Genomic DNA, 19,134 nt, shown 5'->3' with positions numbered 1-19,134 from the left:
CTGGAGGACTCTGAGACTCCCTACTTGATGAGCTGCAGGGTCATTTGGCTTTTATTCTCACTTTCAAGGCAACCACAGTAATTGGGTGACCACTTCTAGTGAAGTGGTACGTGATGTTTACACTGTCTCCTGGCAGGTTACACAGGACAGCACTGTGAAGAGGACGTGGATGAGTGTGCAGCAGATCCCTGTTACAACGGAGGTGTATGCCTCGAACGATCCAACCAGTCCTACTATGGAACACGACCTGACTTCCCCAGTGATTTCAGCTATAGCCAAGCAGCTGGTTTCCAGTGTTGGTGCCAGCCAGGCTTTGCAGGTGAGCTATGCAGTACATGTTGCATCCTCACTGCACCTGTGGTTTGAGTAGATAGAAATGATGTTCAACTGAAATACTACCCACCATTTCCCTGGTTTATAAATAACTATAAAACATGGATTTAAGAGCTGTGGAAATTCCCTGGAAAGAGGAGCTAACAATAATAGTTCATTCTTTTTTAAAGAAAAAAATGAGTATGGTCCACAGTTGTGCAGAGGGAAATGGTTCAGAAGTTCTGATCCTGCCCCGCTCCCTTTCATGACACTGGCAAATCACTCAACCTTTCCTTACTTCATTTTTCAGAATTGTTTCAATGATGGTATCTATTAACCAGAGTGTCTGCAGAGACACGCTATAGTTCAAGGAATTCTTCTGCCTTTTGAGGTGACAAAAAGAGCTGCAAAATGTTAGGTGTCATTCATATCGTCTCCTTCACTGATGCATGCATGCACTCAAGATAGGTGTTTGTGTTTTCACTTCAAAGGGGAGACCTGCTTTACGAACATTGATGAGTGCGAGTCCCAGCCGTGTCAGAATGGAGGGCACTGCATGGACCTTGTTGATGGCTTTCTTTGCCGTTGCCTACCAGGTTATTCAGGTAATGCTGGCGAAGGCGGGTGGGTGGAATCAGGTCAGTCTGTTTAATGCTGAGTCGCTGTATTACTGCCTGGCTGCAGGACTGGACTCCAGCCTTGGGTAGCCCAGGCTGCTAAGCAGGACTGAGATAAATTGTGGAGGGCTCAGTAGTTGTGCAGAGGGAATTCTGCAGTTCAGGGCTCAAATGCCATGAGAAAATCATGTGATTTTGGTCAAGCAAGTAGATTAGACTATGGACTAGATTTTGAGAGAGAACATCAACTATGTAGAAGAGTGTAAGACTCTTAGATCTAGCAGGCCCGTATCCTGGAGTGAAAGTTCACCAGGAGAACTATTTTTTTTTTGTATATATGCATGATGAATGCGAACAAAAAACACTTTCAAATAAAAAAATATAAATGGAAAAAAAAAAACCACACTTAAAACTCTGGATGTCACAAGCCACTGATCGTAGCAGGTTGGATCCACCGGCACATAAAACATCTGTAAAACATATCTATTCCCTAACACCCCTGGATAATAAGAGCCAGGGATTTGGGGTTGAAGGCAGTAATTTGCAATGTTAGGAGGTCAAAAGGTCTTTGTGATGTGAGCAAATGAAGCCTCCTCTGTTTACAAGGGAGTGGGGAGTCTGGATTCTTACGCAAATGCCCTTCCTGACCCTAATGGGTCTCTGTTTTCTAGCTGAGAAACCAGGGGATAGTGAGTACTGCACGTCAGCTTTGTTGGGAAGGTGCGCTGCTGACTGATACTAAACCTCATCTCAGTTTAGAATAGTTGTTCTCAGTCGTCTTCATCTTCAGATTCTATATGTACTCTCTGTTTTGAACAATTTAACACCAAAATAGTTTATAAGAAGGTAGAAGGTGGCCCCTAGCACGATCTTCCATTTGTGCATCGTTGATGTGGATGTAACCTTTCCGTGGTGTTCTTAGGCTGCCATCTCGTGGGGAAAAAAGAAAAATTTCCAACCTGAGTAAAGAAGTTTTTAACTTCTTGGAATAGCAGGTAGCAGCATTCCAGGGTCTTAGGTCCTTATTACATGGGAGAGTTTCCTGTTTTCCCTCTCTAGTCATAATGGTTGAGCTGTGTAGGAGTAAGTCTGTCCAGTTGTTTCTTGGGAAGACCCATTACACAGGGGCTTTCACTCTCAGAATCTCAAGTCCACTCGTAGTTATCGCATTCTGTTAGTGGGCTGAATTCTTTGTATGGTTTTGTGGTGTATGTGGTTTGCTTTGGATTCCTGATGTAGGTTAGGCCAAGAAAAAAAAATGCTTTTTTTAGGTGAGGCTTTTGAAAATAGGTGTTTACCTAAACTCTGCATTGCTACTTCTTGGGTAGTTACCGTGCTGCACTCGCGAACTGAGATCTTGTCCAAAGTGATGTCTTAACGTTCATCCTACTTGTCAGAATTCCCTCTCACGTACGTGCCCTATTCCCTTTTCTTCCTGCAGTGCCCCAGTACCCCTCAGAGTGTTCAGAATTTCATTTTGCCTTGCCAGACTGATCTGTTTAATCCTTTCCAATTCTTAGCATGCTCATAGGCGGAAAAGCTGACAGGAACAGGATGGTGAGCAAAGGAGTGCTGGAGTTCATTCTGGTGCATCAAAAATTTGGGTTCATTAGTACTTGAAGGGGATTAGAAGCAGGTTGCTCTTCTGGATATTGCTTTTGGTGAAGGACTTTGTTTCAGCTGAGGTAGTTCTGACACATTAACACAGTGAAAGGCTGGGAGCAGCCTCTGTGAGATCGGCGAGTGCATGTGGAGGAGTGAAGCTGACAGGGAAATAATAGCAATTAATCTCCCCTCCTTTGTCAATTAATCTCAGTACAGTCATGCTGGGTAAACAGCTTATTACTTCGTATTAGGATCACAGAACAACTTTGTGAAGCTTCCCATAACGTTTCTGCTCCAAACACATTTCTGTGGCAGCTTAGATCTGCCATGAACTTGGGTTTAAGCTGCCTCCGCTGATTAAAGTGAACTTGCTACTCTGAGGAATGCTTTCTTGGGGCGGCAGGAGGTTCTTTCGGCATTTTTTTTCTTCAGTCTGAAGAATTTGGGGGGTGTTGGGATAACAATGCAAGTCAGGAGAAATTCATTCTTTGCAAATTAACTGCCTCAGTGCTGTCTTAGGCTACAGCATTGGAGGGAGATGAGAAAGTTCTTTCTCTGAAATGTGGTTGTCGCAGAAGCAGTGCCTTGTTCTTGGGAGAAGTACGTAATAGGTCCTGAAGAGTCAGTCCAGCGCATTAGTTTGTGCTTTATAGAGGATGTGCCCTGAGAGGATGTAAGAAGTGTGAATTAAAAGATTTCATGGGTATTAAATGAAGTGAGAAGGAGGAAGAGAGTCTTGCATAGTCTTGGAAATTATGTCAGTTGTGGCCAAGAGAAAAAGCATACTAGGAAACGTCAATCTTTTAGGAAAAAAAAAGACAAAATTAGTTATTTACATGTAGGAATAATTTCAGTCCATCATGTATATCGTATATAATAGTTTAGGCCAGGACAAAAAGAAAGACTGGTGCCTCTGCTTGGAAAGAGAACTGACTTTTAACCTGCAACATGTTACCACTTAGGTAGAATTTGGCTATTTTTAAAACATTTCAATTGCTTGAGCAGAAGGAAGATGTGTGAAAACTGGAAATTTCTATCTATCGCATTCCACTTTCTGTCATTTTTCTGTTACAAACCCTCTGAAATATTTAACGTTATTTTGACCTTCCTCAAGAATTTTTACATATGATTTGGTACAAAATAATTCTCTGAATTTAAACTGCGTGACTTAATCTTGTAACTCTCACAACTGCCAGCGTGTAAGAATGGGGAATTAAAACATCTAGAAAATGAATCACCTGATCCTTTAATTTCTTTAGAATCCTTCTGTTTCAAAGAACATCATAAGCTGGCTTGGAAGACATCGTATTTAAGTATTTTATCTTCCATATCATTGTACTATTTAGAATTTTCATGACAGTGGATTTTCCCATCCTCGTGATATGTCTCTAACAGAACCTAGTCTGTACATATCCTTAAGCTGACCCCGGGAATAGAAGGAACTGCAGATTGTAATTAGCAATATTTAATGTAATGTATCTAGAAAGATGTAGTGACAAGTAGGGGGTCAGAACCTGTGCTGCCTTGTGCTACACGGATGAGTTCAATATCTGTATTTCCAATCGGCAGTGTACAGAGGCTGTGTGTGTACCTGTGCGTGTACAGAAATCAAAACGTGGATCTTCCTGAAGAGGTGTAATGTTCTCTGGTCTTCACACTGTTATACTTTATTGTTGCAGTGGACAGTTGAATGAGCACAGTTGAACAAGCACCACTCTTGTTTTCTCTTGAACAGGAACAGAAGGGTCATCCTAGCTGTTATAAATAGCATTTAAAATTGGGGCTGGGATAGGACGATGCATACATACAACCAGCTGTGACAATCTGGGAAGTTCTAACTCCAAACAAATACTCACCATATCCCTCCCACTTCAAATATGTATGAAATTGACTGGTATGTTTGGACTGAGCTCACTCAGAAGAAAGTAAACAAACAGCCAGAGTTCTTGGAATGCTTTCTTTTAATACCTCAAAGTCATACTGCTAATACTCTGATTTCTGGGAGCTTGTGTTTGTTTGGACCTGAAATTGATACTAACAGAATCCTGAAGTTTGGGGAGAAGCTCCCAGATAACATCTCTTCACAGAAATAACAACCTTCTCCATGTTCCTCACAACATGGAAGTGCAGTTCCTCTTCTAGAAACTTTACAGTGTCAGAGTAGCCACTTTTTTTTTTTTTTTCCAAAACCAGATCCACAGAGGAAAAAATGAAATTGCAACATCTGATTTGATAAGGTTGCTAATGGAGAGAGCGAGCTTTGATTCTGCAGTCCCATGGTTGAGCTGGTGCACTCAGCATGGAGCAGGGAATTTGCTTCCATTCCATTCGATTTCAGAGACACAGATTGTGGTAGTTAAACCTTGAGACTTGTCTTTGTGACTGTTGTCCAGTGGAAATGTTTGTGCACGCAGACACACAGAAAGGGGCAGATGGAGGGAGAAAACTGCACAAAGTGCTGGTCCCCTGGTCCAGGCAATGAAAGCACTGCAGAGCAGGGGCTGCGCGCTGCCTTCGGAACTCCCCATACCGTGTGGTTTGGGGATGGAAACGCAGCTTTTGGTCTTAGCCTGTTAAAAGGAAAATCCGTACTTTGGCCTTGATGATGGAACTTGGCAGATTCACCTGAGGGGTGGTGAGGGCAGGAGATTGTCTCCTGACTCTCTGCTGCTGGCGCTAATGCTGCGGGCACTGCAGGGTATTAGCGTAATGCAGCGCGCACCCCCTGCCATACACATTCTTCGTGTCAGCACTGACAGAGGCCAGCTGGGGAGGTTTAGAGCAGGGCTGGATTAGATCTCGCTGCGGCGCAGGTCTCTGCTATATTGGCCGGTTCCATCTCCAATCCCTTTTTGTCTGACTGGCATCGGGGAGCTCACACACGTCCTGCCGTTCCAGTGCAGCCTTTTTGCCATTCCCCACCCCCGCTCGCCCCCACTTTTCTTCCTTTACTGTCACAAATGTCCACAAGGAGCCGGCCATGAAATCTGTGCTGATTGGCGTGATCCTGAAGGGAGTTTTTCTGCTAGCAGGTAACGAGCTCTGTACAGTAATTGCAGTGTGTCCTGAATGCTTGCGTGCCTGCCCAGGGCAGGGGGCTGGTCGTGCGCGTAGTGGTAGCTGGAGGCGTGCGAAGGACTGAATTCACTAGGAAGGCAGAATGTTTTTATTTTGAAGAGACCTGAAGTTTTGTTTTGGAAACTTTAAGGCCAGGAATTTCCTCATTGCCTCAAGATAAACGCAGAGCAGCCAGCATGCTCTGTAGGCATCTGTGCTACAATTCTGACTTGTTCGGAAAGCCGGGAGCCTACAGCAGTCAGTTGGGGAGTTGTTCTGAGGCACGCGTCCCTGGGTTGTGCTCAGGTGTCCTTTGTGAACACGCCGGTGTCTCCTGCTCGTTCTCTGAAACATTACATTTGCTTTGCAGAGAATCATTTTGCGATTTCCCTTTTTCTTTTAATGATTTTTAAACTCTTCTATTGAGAAGTCGTTTTTGTTTTAAGTCAGGGGACAAACCCTCCGCTGCCCTGTGCACTTCTCTATCTCCTCCCCCACTGTCTCCTTGAGCAGTAGTGCACGGTGGGAGAGAGGTCAAATCAGCGAGTTGCCATGGAAATGGCAGTAATTGTGCAAATATAATTGTGGCTGGGTCTGTTTGGTGCTGCTAATTCTCTCTCTCCTCCCACCTCTCCCTTCCTCCCCCCCCATTTTTCTTTTGGTCATAATACAAACCCTAATTAGGATGCACCAGGGAAAGGTTGTGAGGAATTCAGTTGTCTTACGGGGAGAGGGCACACCAGCGCTGGCCGGGAAGCCCTGCTGAACTCGCATGTTTCAAGAGCTGGGCCCATGAATAGTCCTCATCCTTCAGGTTTTTTGGCACGTGGCAGATAAATCAGAATCTTTCTGTTTACGTGAGTTTTTTCTTTTAATTTATGTATCTGTTGAGCGTACTGCAGGAGTCACACACTTCAATGAATCTCTGCTCACTGATAGCAACCAGTAAATCCTGACCTACAGTCAGAGAGTGCTGAACACTCGGATTTGCAGAACACAGCTACGGAACAAGACCGTTCTTACCACATCAGTAACACTTCGGAATTTAGAGAATAGATTCCTATTTGAAAATAATGCGGACTGTTAAAGCTCATCAACTTGTGGCTGTATGTTTCTGACCCAGCCCCTGTGGTTACTGGGACTGTTAGCTTGAATGCTGCTAAATTAGCTGGACTGTTTGAAAATAATTGTCTCCAGGCAGCAGCCTTTTAACTAACACTTGTCTCATTTTTCAGATAACGAATTCCATTATTTTGCATTTTTTAGTCTTTATAAGAAACTCATTACATATTTTAAAATCTAATGATATAATGAATCACGTTGGCAGCCTTATTTGTTCTTACTATCAAGAGTAAGAACAATAGTAAACATTTGAGATAAGAAATGTAAATGGTACATGAAAGACTTGGTAAGAGTAAATTGTTTTTAGTATATACTTAGAAAAAGATGCTTAGGCTTTCCTTAGAGAAGCAAATTAGTTTTAAACTTCCTTTTTCAAAATCTTGTTTTTTTCCTGAAGTAGGGAAAGTTCCTTTACTTTGCTGAAATCCCTTTCTTCATTTACACCCGGTTCTCTGCAGCCAAACCCAAAACTACAGACCCCTCTGCTGAGATAAAACTAGCACCTAGGAAGCAATATGCAGTAGAAATCTCCTTCTGTCTTACTGTGGTGTAACTGAAGAATTTGACAAACTGGTGATCTTCAAACAAATCTGACAAAAATCATTGGTGATAATAGAGGAGAAAAGAGGGCAAGAAAGCTGGCTGACGAAGGGTTTGATCATCACAAGGCACATAACAAGCCAGGGAAGCAGCACTGGGCTAACTGCTAAGCAAGGGCTCACGGCAGCTTCCAGGAAAAATCTGTTGTTAGCCAGATTTGGAGAACTCTGGTGCAGTCTCCTCTGTTCCCAGTTTGTTTTAAAAACTGCTTCAAACTCAAGGCTGATGCTGCACCGGCTTCTAGGAGAGGCAGAATATGTTGTGTTGTTTTAGAGGCCTTTTCCTTCTCCTGCCTTAGCGCTCTGAAGGCTGGCTGTTTGCAGGCAGGAACAATGGCAGCAAGAAAGACAATGTTTGTTTTTAGCTTCTCTAGGAAAAGCTGCCCTTCGCTCTGCTGCTAGGTGTTTCCTTTGCCTGCTCGTGAGCCGTGAGGTTAGACAGCAGTGTGTAAAGACCTGAAGTGCCAGCTTGTTCTTTTCACCCATTTCCAACAAATAATCGAGAAATCAAACCAGCTGCATCCCATGGGAGCTTGGTGTTTAATTAGCCACCAGCCCGGGGTTGTGCACTCCCCATGGGGACTAATTTGCCACCTGGTGTGCAGTGCTCACCCACAGGTGTCAGCTGGGAGCCTGGGAAGCAGCGCAGGCAGGAGTTGTGCTGCTGCTCCGTGGGCAGAGTGTGGCAAGAGGAGACACAGTCGGGCTGGGAGGGGAACAGGGGGCACTGGGGCTCTCTCCTGCTGCCAGCTGGCGCCTGCCTGCCTGCCCGGCTTTCGCAGAAAGTCAAAAATTCGTGGCATCTCTGCTTTTGTTACTCAGTCTAATGCTCTTTTCTTCTCTTTGCCCTGGTAAATTTTAACAGCTCTGATCTCAAACGGGCGGCATGTCAAGCACTCGGGACTGCGCTCAACCTAACTGCCTCTCCAGTACATTTGACAGCCTCTGCCCCTAAGTCCGACTGCAAATCCGCCTCTTGCAGCTTGGAGAGTCCTTCAATCCACTGATAAGTCAGGAAACCCACTCTCTGTAATTCTACTGCTCTGCTGTTTTTTCTGAATTCCAGCTGATTTCTTCCCCTCTTCTCCCACCCTGGGATTCTCCAGGTCTAGAGACATCCCGTATGTTCATTATTCCAACGCATTTCCTTCAGTGCAGCCGTAATGTTGTCCCAGGATCTCGATTCTTCTCTTATTTCTTCCTTGACTGTCTCGGTTTCCTCAAGAGTTTTCTTGCCAGTTAAGATCACACCCCAGGGTCTGTACGCTGAGCACTAATTGCTGGGGAAAAAAAGCTGTGCTGAGGTGGTATTAACAACTCTGAATCTATCCATCAGCTGAGCTCCCCTTCAATGCAGACATTACTGGCCAAATTCCATGCTTTTGTACACTCACTACGCACAGTAGTTCTCTTCTAGGTTAGGAAGAGAGGTGCAGCCATGTCCTAGAGGAATCTGAGGTAATGTCGGTGACAGAACAGCTCCAGCACAGCTGGAAGAGCAGAATTACCAGAGCCTCCCTGTTCTGTTTCAATGCTTCACAGAGCATGATAGGTGTTACGGCCTTACACTGATACTAAAGAACACTTTGGAGCTGGTGCTGAGCCTTCACCTATCTGCACAGATTGCAGTGCCAACAGCAGCCAAACGCTCGCTCTGAAAGGAGTAAGCTGGTCAGGCAGCAGGGTTGTAGGGGTTTGTGCAGGACTGTCACTGCTGGGGTGAGAGGTGGTTCCCAACATCAGCATACAGGTTCAAGAAGCTTCGTATCTTTTAAAATTTCTTTTTTCACATTTCATCAAGTCCAGCTCCAGTACTTCTACTGCACCATCTCCCCTCATCTCTTTTTCCCTCAGGCAACTCTCTAATCTCTTTGACATGCTCATTCTGGCTAGTGGCTTTTCTTTACAAATGTCTTTTGTGTTTTGATTCCTCTCCTTTGTGCGTGAATTCCTTCTTTTTCTTTCTGCTGTCCTCATTCTGCTTGCTGGGTAGATTCTGTGTGTAATACTATTAGATCAGGATAATCCATGCTTGGCTTATCTGTGTGACTGTCTCTGAAGATTAGTGAAAACCGATGTTATGGGCCAGATAAACAGTGAACTGGTTCAGGAGGGCTCTTCTGTCAGTCTGGAGATGCTCAGGAAAATGACAGCTGATTTTCATTAACCAGATTTGAGTGTAATGGCTTGTAATTTACTTCAGCCCTGTTGGGATCCATGTGCCTCGAGGAGACGTGCTAACTGCACTGCAGTGCTTTTTACCCAGTTCACTTCTGCAGGACTGGACGAAACTGAAATCAGCTTCAGTGCGAGTATGACTAAGTGCCTGTGGAGCATGTTTTGTTTGTTGTTTGGTAATGACCTGAGTTTTGTGAATGTCTTACAACTGGAGGGTTGGTTGTCTGGGATTGTTTTCCAAAGTACGGAATTTGAATTTTCTTAACTGAAGCTTCCCAATAACTTCCTTGGCTGGTGATCCAGTTTGATGCTGTCTGCAACAATGGTGCCCAGAACATGCTCCAGTCAGATCTGTAGACTTAATGTGAATCTAAATGTACCAAACCTGTGTATGAAAGGCATAAAATCCTCATCGGTGCTGTCTTGTCCCTTTAATATCCTCTGCTTGCTCTCTGTGCACACTGATCAGCTGTGGTGTCTGAGATCCTCTGGGAGAGGGCAATGGGGCTGTTGGATGAGGCAGGCTGACTGGATGAAGCTCTGCAGACAGCACCCTCTTCGCAGCACCTGGAAGGGCAGCACAGAATCATCTCTGTTGCTTGCATGTTAATGGTAGGCCTCTCTGGTGAGTGCAGGCGCTTCTCACTGGCAGCCCTAGGGCTTCTCGTGGCTTCCTGAAGAGAAGAGCTCAGGGCCTGGCAGTGCTGGGGAGGGCGGTCTGTGCCTCGCCGGCTTGCTCAGGGGAAGGGAGTCACAATCCCCTGCAGTGAGATCCCGTTTCTAAATCTCTTTCGCAGGTGTGGAATGTGCTGTTAACATCAATGAGTGTGAGGAGGGTCCCTGCAAGAATGGAGCTGTCTGTGAGGATGGCATTGCTGACTATACCTGCCACTGTGCCCCTAGCCAGGATGGCATTGTATGGGGAGGGAAGAACTGCTCTGTCAAGCTCACTGGGTGCCAGACGCATGACTGCCAAAATGAGGCCTTGTGCATCCCCACCTACCAAGCTGAGAGCCATGGCCACCTGTGCCAATGCCAGCCTGGTTTCTCTGATGCCACATGCTCAACACCAACAACATTTTCCTTTGCTTCCAGAGGGTATCTCCTCATTGAGCTGCCCGTGAACAATCAGAGCAGGAGGGAGATAGCAGGAGATCAGCTTGCCAGTGTGTCCCTCCGGTTCCGAACCACCTTGCCCAGCGCCATCCTTTTTTACCGAGGCCATGAAGCTGAATACTTGTTCCTGGAGCTCTTTGATGGCATTCTGCATGTGGGACTGAAGAGGGAGGATGTTGGGTACCTGCTGCTCCTGGAGGGGCTGAGAGTTGATGATGGCCATTGGCATAAAGTCGAAGTTGTTTTGCAGAGCACCGTGCAGCTGAAGCTCTGGCATGACTCTTGTGAAGCAGGCGTCTGCCTGCGGAGCTCTCCTGCCCCTCACAGCACGGCTTCCATCCCTCACACCTTCCTCAGCGTGTATATCGGAGGTGCTGGGGATCCAATGGCCAGCAACACACACAGCCAGCAGGGCTTCGTTGGCTGCCTGCAAGACGTGTGGGTGGATGCTGAAGCTGTGCTGCCGGAGGACCTCCCGGTGAACGAGTCGTCCCCGGTGCGGCTGGGCTGTGAGCGGACGGAGTGGTGCCTCTCCGGGCCCTGCTCACACGGCGGGCTGTGCGTGGACCTCTGGGCAACGTTCAGGTGCGACTGCTCCAGGCCTTACAGAGGCCCTGCGTGCTCCTACGGTAAGTGCCACGGGATTTACATCTGCCAGCTCATCTGTCAGCTGCAGCTTCAAACATGCTAGATAAGCATTGATGTTAGCTCCAGAAGCAGTATTTTCTACTTGACCAGAGAGAGGAATAAAGCAAATGCCTCTGTAAATAAAATTCTCATTGATCCCTTTTCTGTCACTTGCTCCTGCAGGAAAGACTGTCAGATTTGTGGTGCAGGCGTGATTCCTTGTTGAGCCAGAGGCTCTGACTTCCACTTTGTATCAGATCTAAGTGACTGTAGGAGGGCAAGGAAGTTGCTGAACTACAAAAAGCTGAGCTTGAGATTCTAGGGTTAATGGGAATGTATTGCTTTATAAATAACATAGCGTTAAAGGAAGCTCTGTGACAATTTGCCGTTAAAACCCCACCCATTTGCACTGTTGTGTTCCTGCAAGGCTTATATTAACATTGCCCATTTTTGTTTAATTCCTGAGCCTAAACGTACCAAGTACAAAGTTGTTCTGCTGTTACCAAATCTACAAGTTTCAAAAGCAGCTTGGTGGTTTAGAAGTCCTTGACTAAATCTGCTGGGTGGCAAGGTCTCTGCTAGATCTGCTTTTCCCTCTTCTGCTACTTGCGTGTTCTAAGTTCTTCCCCTCCAGGGAAACCAAGGACACTTTCACCTACATCCTAATTTTAGACCTATGTGGGGAGGAAGCAAAATTACCCTGATACATGTTGACAATGTTGGGAAGAAAGGTCTTGTCTCATTCACAGAGGTTACAGTGCCCTGTGCCAGCTGCATTGCCCTTGTCATGGAGCTGATGCACATTTCTTTTTCTGTTCTAGAGCGCCCAGCAGCAACATTTGGCCTGGAGAATTCTACCAGCTTTGCCTCTTTCATCCTTTCTGATAGCCTTGGTGCTGACTTCAACATCTCCTTTTTCATTCGTAGTTTGAAACCTAATGGTTTGCTATTGCAGATCAGCAATGGAACAGACCCTTGCCTCACGATATACTTGAAGAATGGCAAGCTAAAGATAGAGATGTTATCTACAGATACTGTGACATTTCCAGAAAATGTAGTTGATGGGAGAAGACATTTGGTAGCTCTGTCTGTCCAAGGAGGAATTGTTGGTGCCCACCAATCAGACACATACGTGGAGCTGGGACACCTTGTAGGAACACCTCTTTTAGCTGGCTATGAAGTGTATATCGGTGGGCATCCGAACCCAGGCAGCACTGATGCGTGGGGAGGCTACTTCAAAGGCTGTTTGCAAGACATCCAGCTGAACAACCATGAAATAGAGTTTTTTCAGGTTGAGAACTACAGCCTCCCACAGGAACAAAATGTGAATCTGGTAAATGGATGCATCTCTGATAACACCTGCAAGGTAAGAAGTCTCTTGTTTCTCTCTACGTGTGTGCAGTAGTTTATTATAGGTCTGTGATTACAAAAGAGTTTGCTGCTTTTACCAGGAAACTGAGTTTTTTTTAAAGCATTGAAGGAAATGGTACATGGACCCAGATGCACTTGTTTCACTCAATATCCTACACACAGTTTAAGCACCAGGTTTTATTCTCTAGTTCCTTTTCCTTTTATTTTTTTTTTAGCTTGTAGAACTTGGGCAGCTCTGCTCTCCTGCTGCCCACCTCTGTATTGCCATTGCCAAGCCCACGCAGGCATTCCAGGCACTACCCTCTAACCAGTAAACCTTCCAGTTCCTCCCCTCTTCCTGTTTCAGTTGCACAGCCTCTTCAACCAAGAATTCATCAGTTCAGCACCAACAGCTTAAGGAACTGTCCTCGTTGTGCCCTTAGAGGAAGGTGCCTCTCCTTTATGCCACCATAAAGCAGGGGAGCCCTGCTCCCTAGTGTTTGTCCTTCCTGCTCGTAGTGCTACGAAGTGTTGTCACTTCTTTGGCATTGGGTGTGTCCTGCCAGTGACAGAACACTGCGAGGCTCTCAGGAGCCTTAAAGCTGCTTTCACCTGTTTCACGCCTTTCCTCTTGTGTCTCGTGTTTGTTTTCATTCCTTCTGTGAAATGTTGGTTACTTTAGTTGGCTATAATTAGGCACTGTTTGCACAGTGTGTTGCTGTAGGGGTGTTAAGGATTATAATGGTGCTGTAGTGTGTTTTGATGTCATGAGATGTCAAATACTTTGACTAAATGAGGCCGAACCTGCAGGGATTGGTGCCTGATCTATTTGTTTCTAATAATTTAGAATTGCCTTTAGCTTATGATAACTTTTCTCAATTTTATGTATTTAATCAGCAATTACCTGACTTCATTAGGCTTCTTAGTAGATAAAGCACCATTATTTCCATGCTGTCTGATTTTTATTTTTCCTTTTTTGTTCAGGCGGGAAAGGAAAACAGAACAGGACATCTGTACTCTTAGACCTCACTCTTATGTTGTAACTCCTGTCTCTCTATCCTTTTTTCAGAGGATAACTTTTCAAATCTGAGAGCTGCAGACTTCTCTAATGTGAAACTATGGGGAAAACTCTCTCATACGTCCTGTAATGTTACTGATCTGGGCAGCTGTTTGCTTGGATTTGAACACAGACAAATGAACCAAAAAACTCACCTGAAGAATAGCAGACTCTGGTAGATAATTTGTATCAGAGGCCACAACAACAAAAATAGTAGCAAGGAAGGATGTGTTTCCTTCTCTCAAATAACTAAATACAAACCATCAGTAGTAACATTGTACTGCCTGGTGATACACAAGCACAAAACCCCTCTTTCACAGAGTGATGAGGACTGGTGCCCAAACTCTGACTGCTGTGCGTGTGTGCACCTGCATCTGTAGATTTTGCAACAGTTTGAAGGTCAGCATGTGCAGACCAGTAGCAGTAGGTGAGATGCTCTCTGAAGTACAGGGTGCTGCAGATGTCCTGTCAGCTGTCCTGTTCCACACTAATGGAGTTCTGCCTAGAGTTTCTGTCGATCAGCAGTGTGTATGGGGAGAGGCATGGTCTCAGGAATTGCTTGCATAGGGACCCTTGTGCTTCCTTTCCTACCATTGATTCACTATTTTAATTACCCTTATTTCTCGTTCACTCACTGCTTGTAGTAATCTCTGTTGTCACGTTTCCTTCTACCAAAATCTCATAGATCTGAACATGAACGGCACTGCTCCTGCACTGCACTGTTTTGTTTTTCAGTCCGAGCCATGTCAGAATGGTGGCCGATGCATCGTCACTTGGAATGATTTCCATTGTAGCTGTCCAGCAAATTTCACTGGGAAATTTTGTGAAGAGAGAGTCTGGTGTGAAAGTGACCCATGTCCTGAAGCTACCACATGTGTAGACGTTCTAGCAGGATATGTGTGTAAGTACTGTTCTCCTGTGTACGTTAGTAAAGTCTGTGTGTGTGTTAGCAAAGTGCCTACACTCAGTATTTCTAGTTTGTACTGTTGCAATAAATACAAACACGTGCTGCAATAACAGTGCTGCAATTAGCAAGCTGGGAATGATGCCCAAGTATGCACTCTTACAGGCAGCATGCATTTTATGGATTTACTACCACTTTGTGCTAGAGCAAAGACTGTACTCAAAGGTGTATTTTTTTTCCTGTCGCCATGACTGTATCAGGGAGGAGCCAGTTCACTGTTACTCCTGCCTTATCATCACTGCAATGCAAAGGCCATCTTGTTTTCCGTAATGTTCCTCCCTTTCAAGAGTCTCAGTTGTTTGACCAAGTAAGACACAATTAAGTATTGCAAATGTGTCTGTTTTCACCTAAGACAGAACCATGAGTAATGAAGAAAGCTAGTTAGCTAACGATTCCCTGCTGGGGAGGGAATGTTGTTAGAGGCTACAAAATGTCCTGAACTCGGTGTTGGTGTGTTCCCTGCTCTGCCACTTCTTAGCAGCCTCTGATGTATTACTTTCCTGACTTGCATTCTAGTTTTCTATACTAGCATAAGGGCAATAGTTGTATTTTTGTGCTGTGCTGTGACACTAATGAGTAAAAATCGGTACGCAATAGCTGGATATTATTATTAGAAGTGTAAGTGTAAACAGGAAGAGCTTTAATGATGCCAGCCGCTAGGCCTGTAATCCTACTTACACTAAGCTTACATGATTCTTAAGGAAGGGAACCTGCCAAGAGTTTGCCATTGGTCTGTCTCTAATGTTACACCTGCTGTCTTACAAATCCCTGATGCTCTACCCCTTTATCTATAGGTCTGGCTAATGCAACATTTACTAGTGATGGTGCCATTGAATTTACCACCAACACATCAGTGACCAGAACGCTGAGCAGCCTCCACGTGGATTTCAGAACCAGGGACAAAGATGCTGTTTTGCTTCGGGCTGTGGAAGAAGTGGATTCCCTCCAGATAGCCATTAAGAACTCCTCCCTCCTTGTTGCCATCAGGAGTGGGAACAGTATTGAAGGTGTCAGCTTCCTGAGTAAGGAGTCTGTCACGGATGGTGCCTGGCACACAATCTCTGTGTCTATGGAAGAGCCGTCTGCTCTTTCGTCCAGATGGGTGGTTGACTTGGATGGGGCTGTTAACGTGACTCTGCAGGGAAGTGCTGGGAACTTGGACTTCTTAAAGAACAATGCACCGATTGTTCTAGGTGAAAACTTCACTGGCTGCCTCGGACAAGTGAAGATAGGGGGGATCTACCTGCCATTCACTGCCCACCTCTCGTACCCTCAGCCAGAGCAGTTCCAGCAGTCGAGCAAAAGGACCGTCCAGCTGGGCTGCACGGGGGCTGATGTTTGTGCTTCCAGCCCATGCCTCAATGCTGGCACCTGCCAGGACTTGTTCAACTCCTTCAGCTGCGCCTGCAGTGCTGGCTGGGGAGGGCTGCTCTGCGAGTCTAACATTGATGACTGCCAGCCAAACCCTTGTGTTCATGGCAACTGTGTTGATGCAGTAGCAGATTTTCAGTGTGATTGCTTCCGGGGATACATTGGGAAGAAGTGTGACATCAACGTGGATGACTGTGTGCGGCACCAGTGCCAAAATGGAGCTACCTGCATTGATGGGGTTTATGGCTACTCCTGCAAGTGCCTGCCCCATTTTTCAGGACCTCGCTGCGAGTAGGTGCCTTGCTTGTTTTGAAGGGGGATAGAGAAGCACCCAGATAAATTGGACTTTTGCTTTGGGACACTCTGGGAAAAATTTTCCCTGTGGGTATCTGGTAGATAAAAGCACCTAAATTCTGATGTTAATTTGAAGGTGCTGTCCAGGTCCAAAACCTCACAGAACGGTTCTTGCCCCAGGATAAGGAGCCTTCTTTCTTATGTGGGTCTCATGTTACATTTCAGAGCCATTTAAAGTGAAAGTCCTACAGTCTGTTGCCACATCCATCTTGCATTCCTATAAAAATCCATCTTCTCCAAGATTTGACATCCACCTGGCATGTTGTTGTATTGATTTAACGTAACCAACCCACTTCCATGCTTATGAACTGACAGGAGCCTCATGGCCCCCAGAGGATGGAGGCAGGTTGTGTTCTGAAGTTTCAGGTGTACTGAGTGGCCTAGAGTGCTAGAAATGGTTCCATAGAGGATGGGTTTCTGGGCAGTGTGCAGGAGAGAGACAATCTAATCTGTGCTGAAAATGGTACATAAGGTTTATCTTTACAGCACTTGTATTTGTTTGGAAAAACTCCAGCGTATTTTAGTCACAAAGGTATGTCTCATATTGGTAAAGGAAGCAGAAACCAACATATTCTTTAGACTTCCATGTACTCATGCCTGTTCAAATTGAACACTGAGATAGATGCTTACATGGTTGAACTTCAGTTTTCAGGTCTACCCAGGTTGAACTTCCTGTTGTTTTACTTTTTTTCCAGTGCAGGTAATTATCCAGTGCATGCATTATTCTTTTTGTGGCCTAGCTGCACTACAGTTTGGTATTCCTGTCTCTGCATATATTTTTCTCAGCAAGAATAGGAAACTATGTGAGAAGAGTCCTAGTACTGATAATGCTTGTGTGTATTGTGCTAGCAGCACAAACTTGTTTCTGGGCACATTTAAATTCATATGCTGATATTATGGATTATTTCTGATGCTTTTCCCTTCTCAACTCATGTCAAAGTCCTTCCCAGAAAAAGCAATGACTATGCTTATGACCCTTGTCAGCACAGTCTCCACTGTATCCGAGTATATTTTTACCTTCCCCCAAAGTGACTGCTTTAAAGGCTGCCTTTTGTTTTTCCCAGATGGCCGTTCCCACCTGAGCAGTGTGGTAAGAACTTCACTTGTCTGAATGGTGGCAGGTGCATCACTGAGACCTGGGGAGCCAACTGCAGCTGCAAGCCAGGTTTCACTGGAAGAAAGTAAGTGCTATTTTTCTGCAAAGGAGCTTGTGCTCTGATTCTCACATCCATGGGATAGCTGAAAAGGTTCAAATGTTTCATCCTCCTATATATCTGTTTGCCAACTGCTCCAAAATTTTAAACCAGGTTTTATTTCTAGAAGAGGTGGGCTTGGTATGATACTGCTCACATGACCAATTTCACAGTATGGAATGCTTCTAAGTATTTCTTTTACCTCACGAGGATTTGTTAACTGTGCTAGAGAACCTTACTGGGTTCAGTCATCCAGAAACGACAAAAGGAGGATTGGTGCAAAAGGGTAAAACTTCCATGATGCTGGACCTGCAGAAAGCACGATACAACAGGAGCTTTTCAAATAAATGAGGCTTTTGTAGGCTGTATGATCTTGTGTTCTATTGCACAAAAACATGTATGAGAAATTTCATTTAATTCTAATACACTTTTCTTTTCCAGTTGTCAAATTAATATAAATGAGTGTGATCCAAATCCTTGCCAGAACGGAGGTACATGTCAAGACTCTGAGAACAAATATGAATGTTTGTGCAGTGCCAGCTACACTGGAGAGCGCTGTGACATTAACGTAAGCACTTCCTTGTCTTTCCTTTTGGAAGCTCCTGTCTGTTCTTCCAAACTTCGAGTTGTGAGAAGCAGCAGAAGTAGGCTCAGCAGAATCCTTGGTAGTAGGACATCAGTGGTACTGCCTGTGTATTGTATGTGTCTTGGCTAAAGCGCACTGGTAAGCACAGTTGGCACCAAAAAAATGAAGCGAGAAATAATTTTTTGGCAATGCTGTTGTATGTTAGTCTTCAGCATACAAGTAATTGCAGCAAATACTTCTCAGAATCTGCATGTTCTGCCAGATGGTTTCCAGGGCTGTCTCTTGGACTTCCCTTAGATTTTTACTTTGGACAATAATCAAACTATTGCAGTTGGACCTACAAAAAGGAGATATTACTTATCTGCCTTATGCTCATAGCGGTGGTACAAAAAGAAAACTAGGGATTTTAGTTACATCATTTTTAAAATAAGAACAAAGAAGACAAATTTGATTCAAAGCCAGGAATGACTGGCAGCAGATTTGATTCTTGTGGCTTGTTAAGGCTGTTTTCACTTTCACAGTATAAATAAGGAGGTAAGAATAGACAAAAAATACGAAGGGGTGGGGAGGAACAGTTAACAGTGAATGAAAACTTCTGCAGGTTCTATTAAATAGGAAGTTGTTGGGTAATATAAAATGCACAAATTGCAGGAAAACCAGGAATGGCCAGCTGAGTTACTGGGTGTGACAGAGGTGTGTAATGTACCAAATAAAGGGACAATGCCTCAATAGTGAGATATTCAGTTGTTAAAGGGTTACAAATACTTTTTTATGCTGATACTTTTTTAATATGAATGGAATACTTTCCATTCACCATCTTGCACAGCCTCCCAGTTTCCTAGAGCATGGGGTTTCAGCTAGCATTTTATCATTTTTTCTGCATGAGAGTCTCTGTCTCTCCAAAAATCATCTGGGTAGAAGTAGATGTGTTTGAGATGGGAAGTCAAGTGAAATCAAGCTAAGTGTGATTCAAGTCTAAGTGAAAATGTAGCATGCTTCTTTCTGCTGAGTCTGCTTCTGACCAGA

General features: G+C 44.8%; 1 protein-coding gene across 8 annotated transcripts in view; it reads left to right on the top strand.

Moving 5' to 3' along the window:
* The window catches only part of CRB2 (crumbs cell polarity complex component 2), a 126,811-nt gene that overhangs the window by 104,958 nt on the left and 2,719 nt on the right, over positions 1 to 19,134 (top strand). For all 8 annotated transcript variants that reach the window (XM_084493725.1, XM_084493728.1, XM_084493729.1 and 5 more), the window contains 8 exons: positions 137 to 319; positions 804 to 917; positions 10,288 to 11,235; positions 12,055 to 12,599; positions 14,376 to 14,541; positions 15,399 to 16,266; positions 17,394 to 17,510; positions 17,964 to 18,090. In XM_084493725.1, coding sequence (XP_084349851.1) covers positions 137 to 319; positions 804 to 917; positions 10,288 to 11,235; positions 12,055 to 12,599; positions 14,376 to 14,541; positions 15,399 to 16,266; positions 17,394 to 17,510; positions 17,964 to 18,090 — 3,068 coding nt within the window. The remainder of the gene's footprint in view (positions 1 to 136; positions 320 to 803; positions 918 to 10,287; positions 11,236 to 12,054; positions 12,600 to 14,375; positions 14,542 to 15,398; positions 16,267 to 17,393; positions 17,511 to 17,963; positions 18,091 to 19,134) is intronic.

Source organism: Aythya ferina, assembly GCF_964211825.1.
Source record: "Aythya ferina genome assembly, chromosome: 20".
NCBI classification, from domain to species: Eukaryota; Metazoa; Chordata; class Aves; order Anseriformes; family Anatidae; genus Aythya; species Aythya ferina.
Note: the sequence above shows the minus strand (reverse complement) of the source record. Positions and strands in the feature narration are given on the sequence as shown.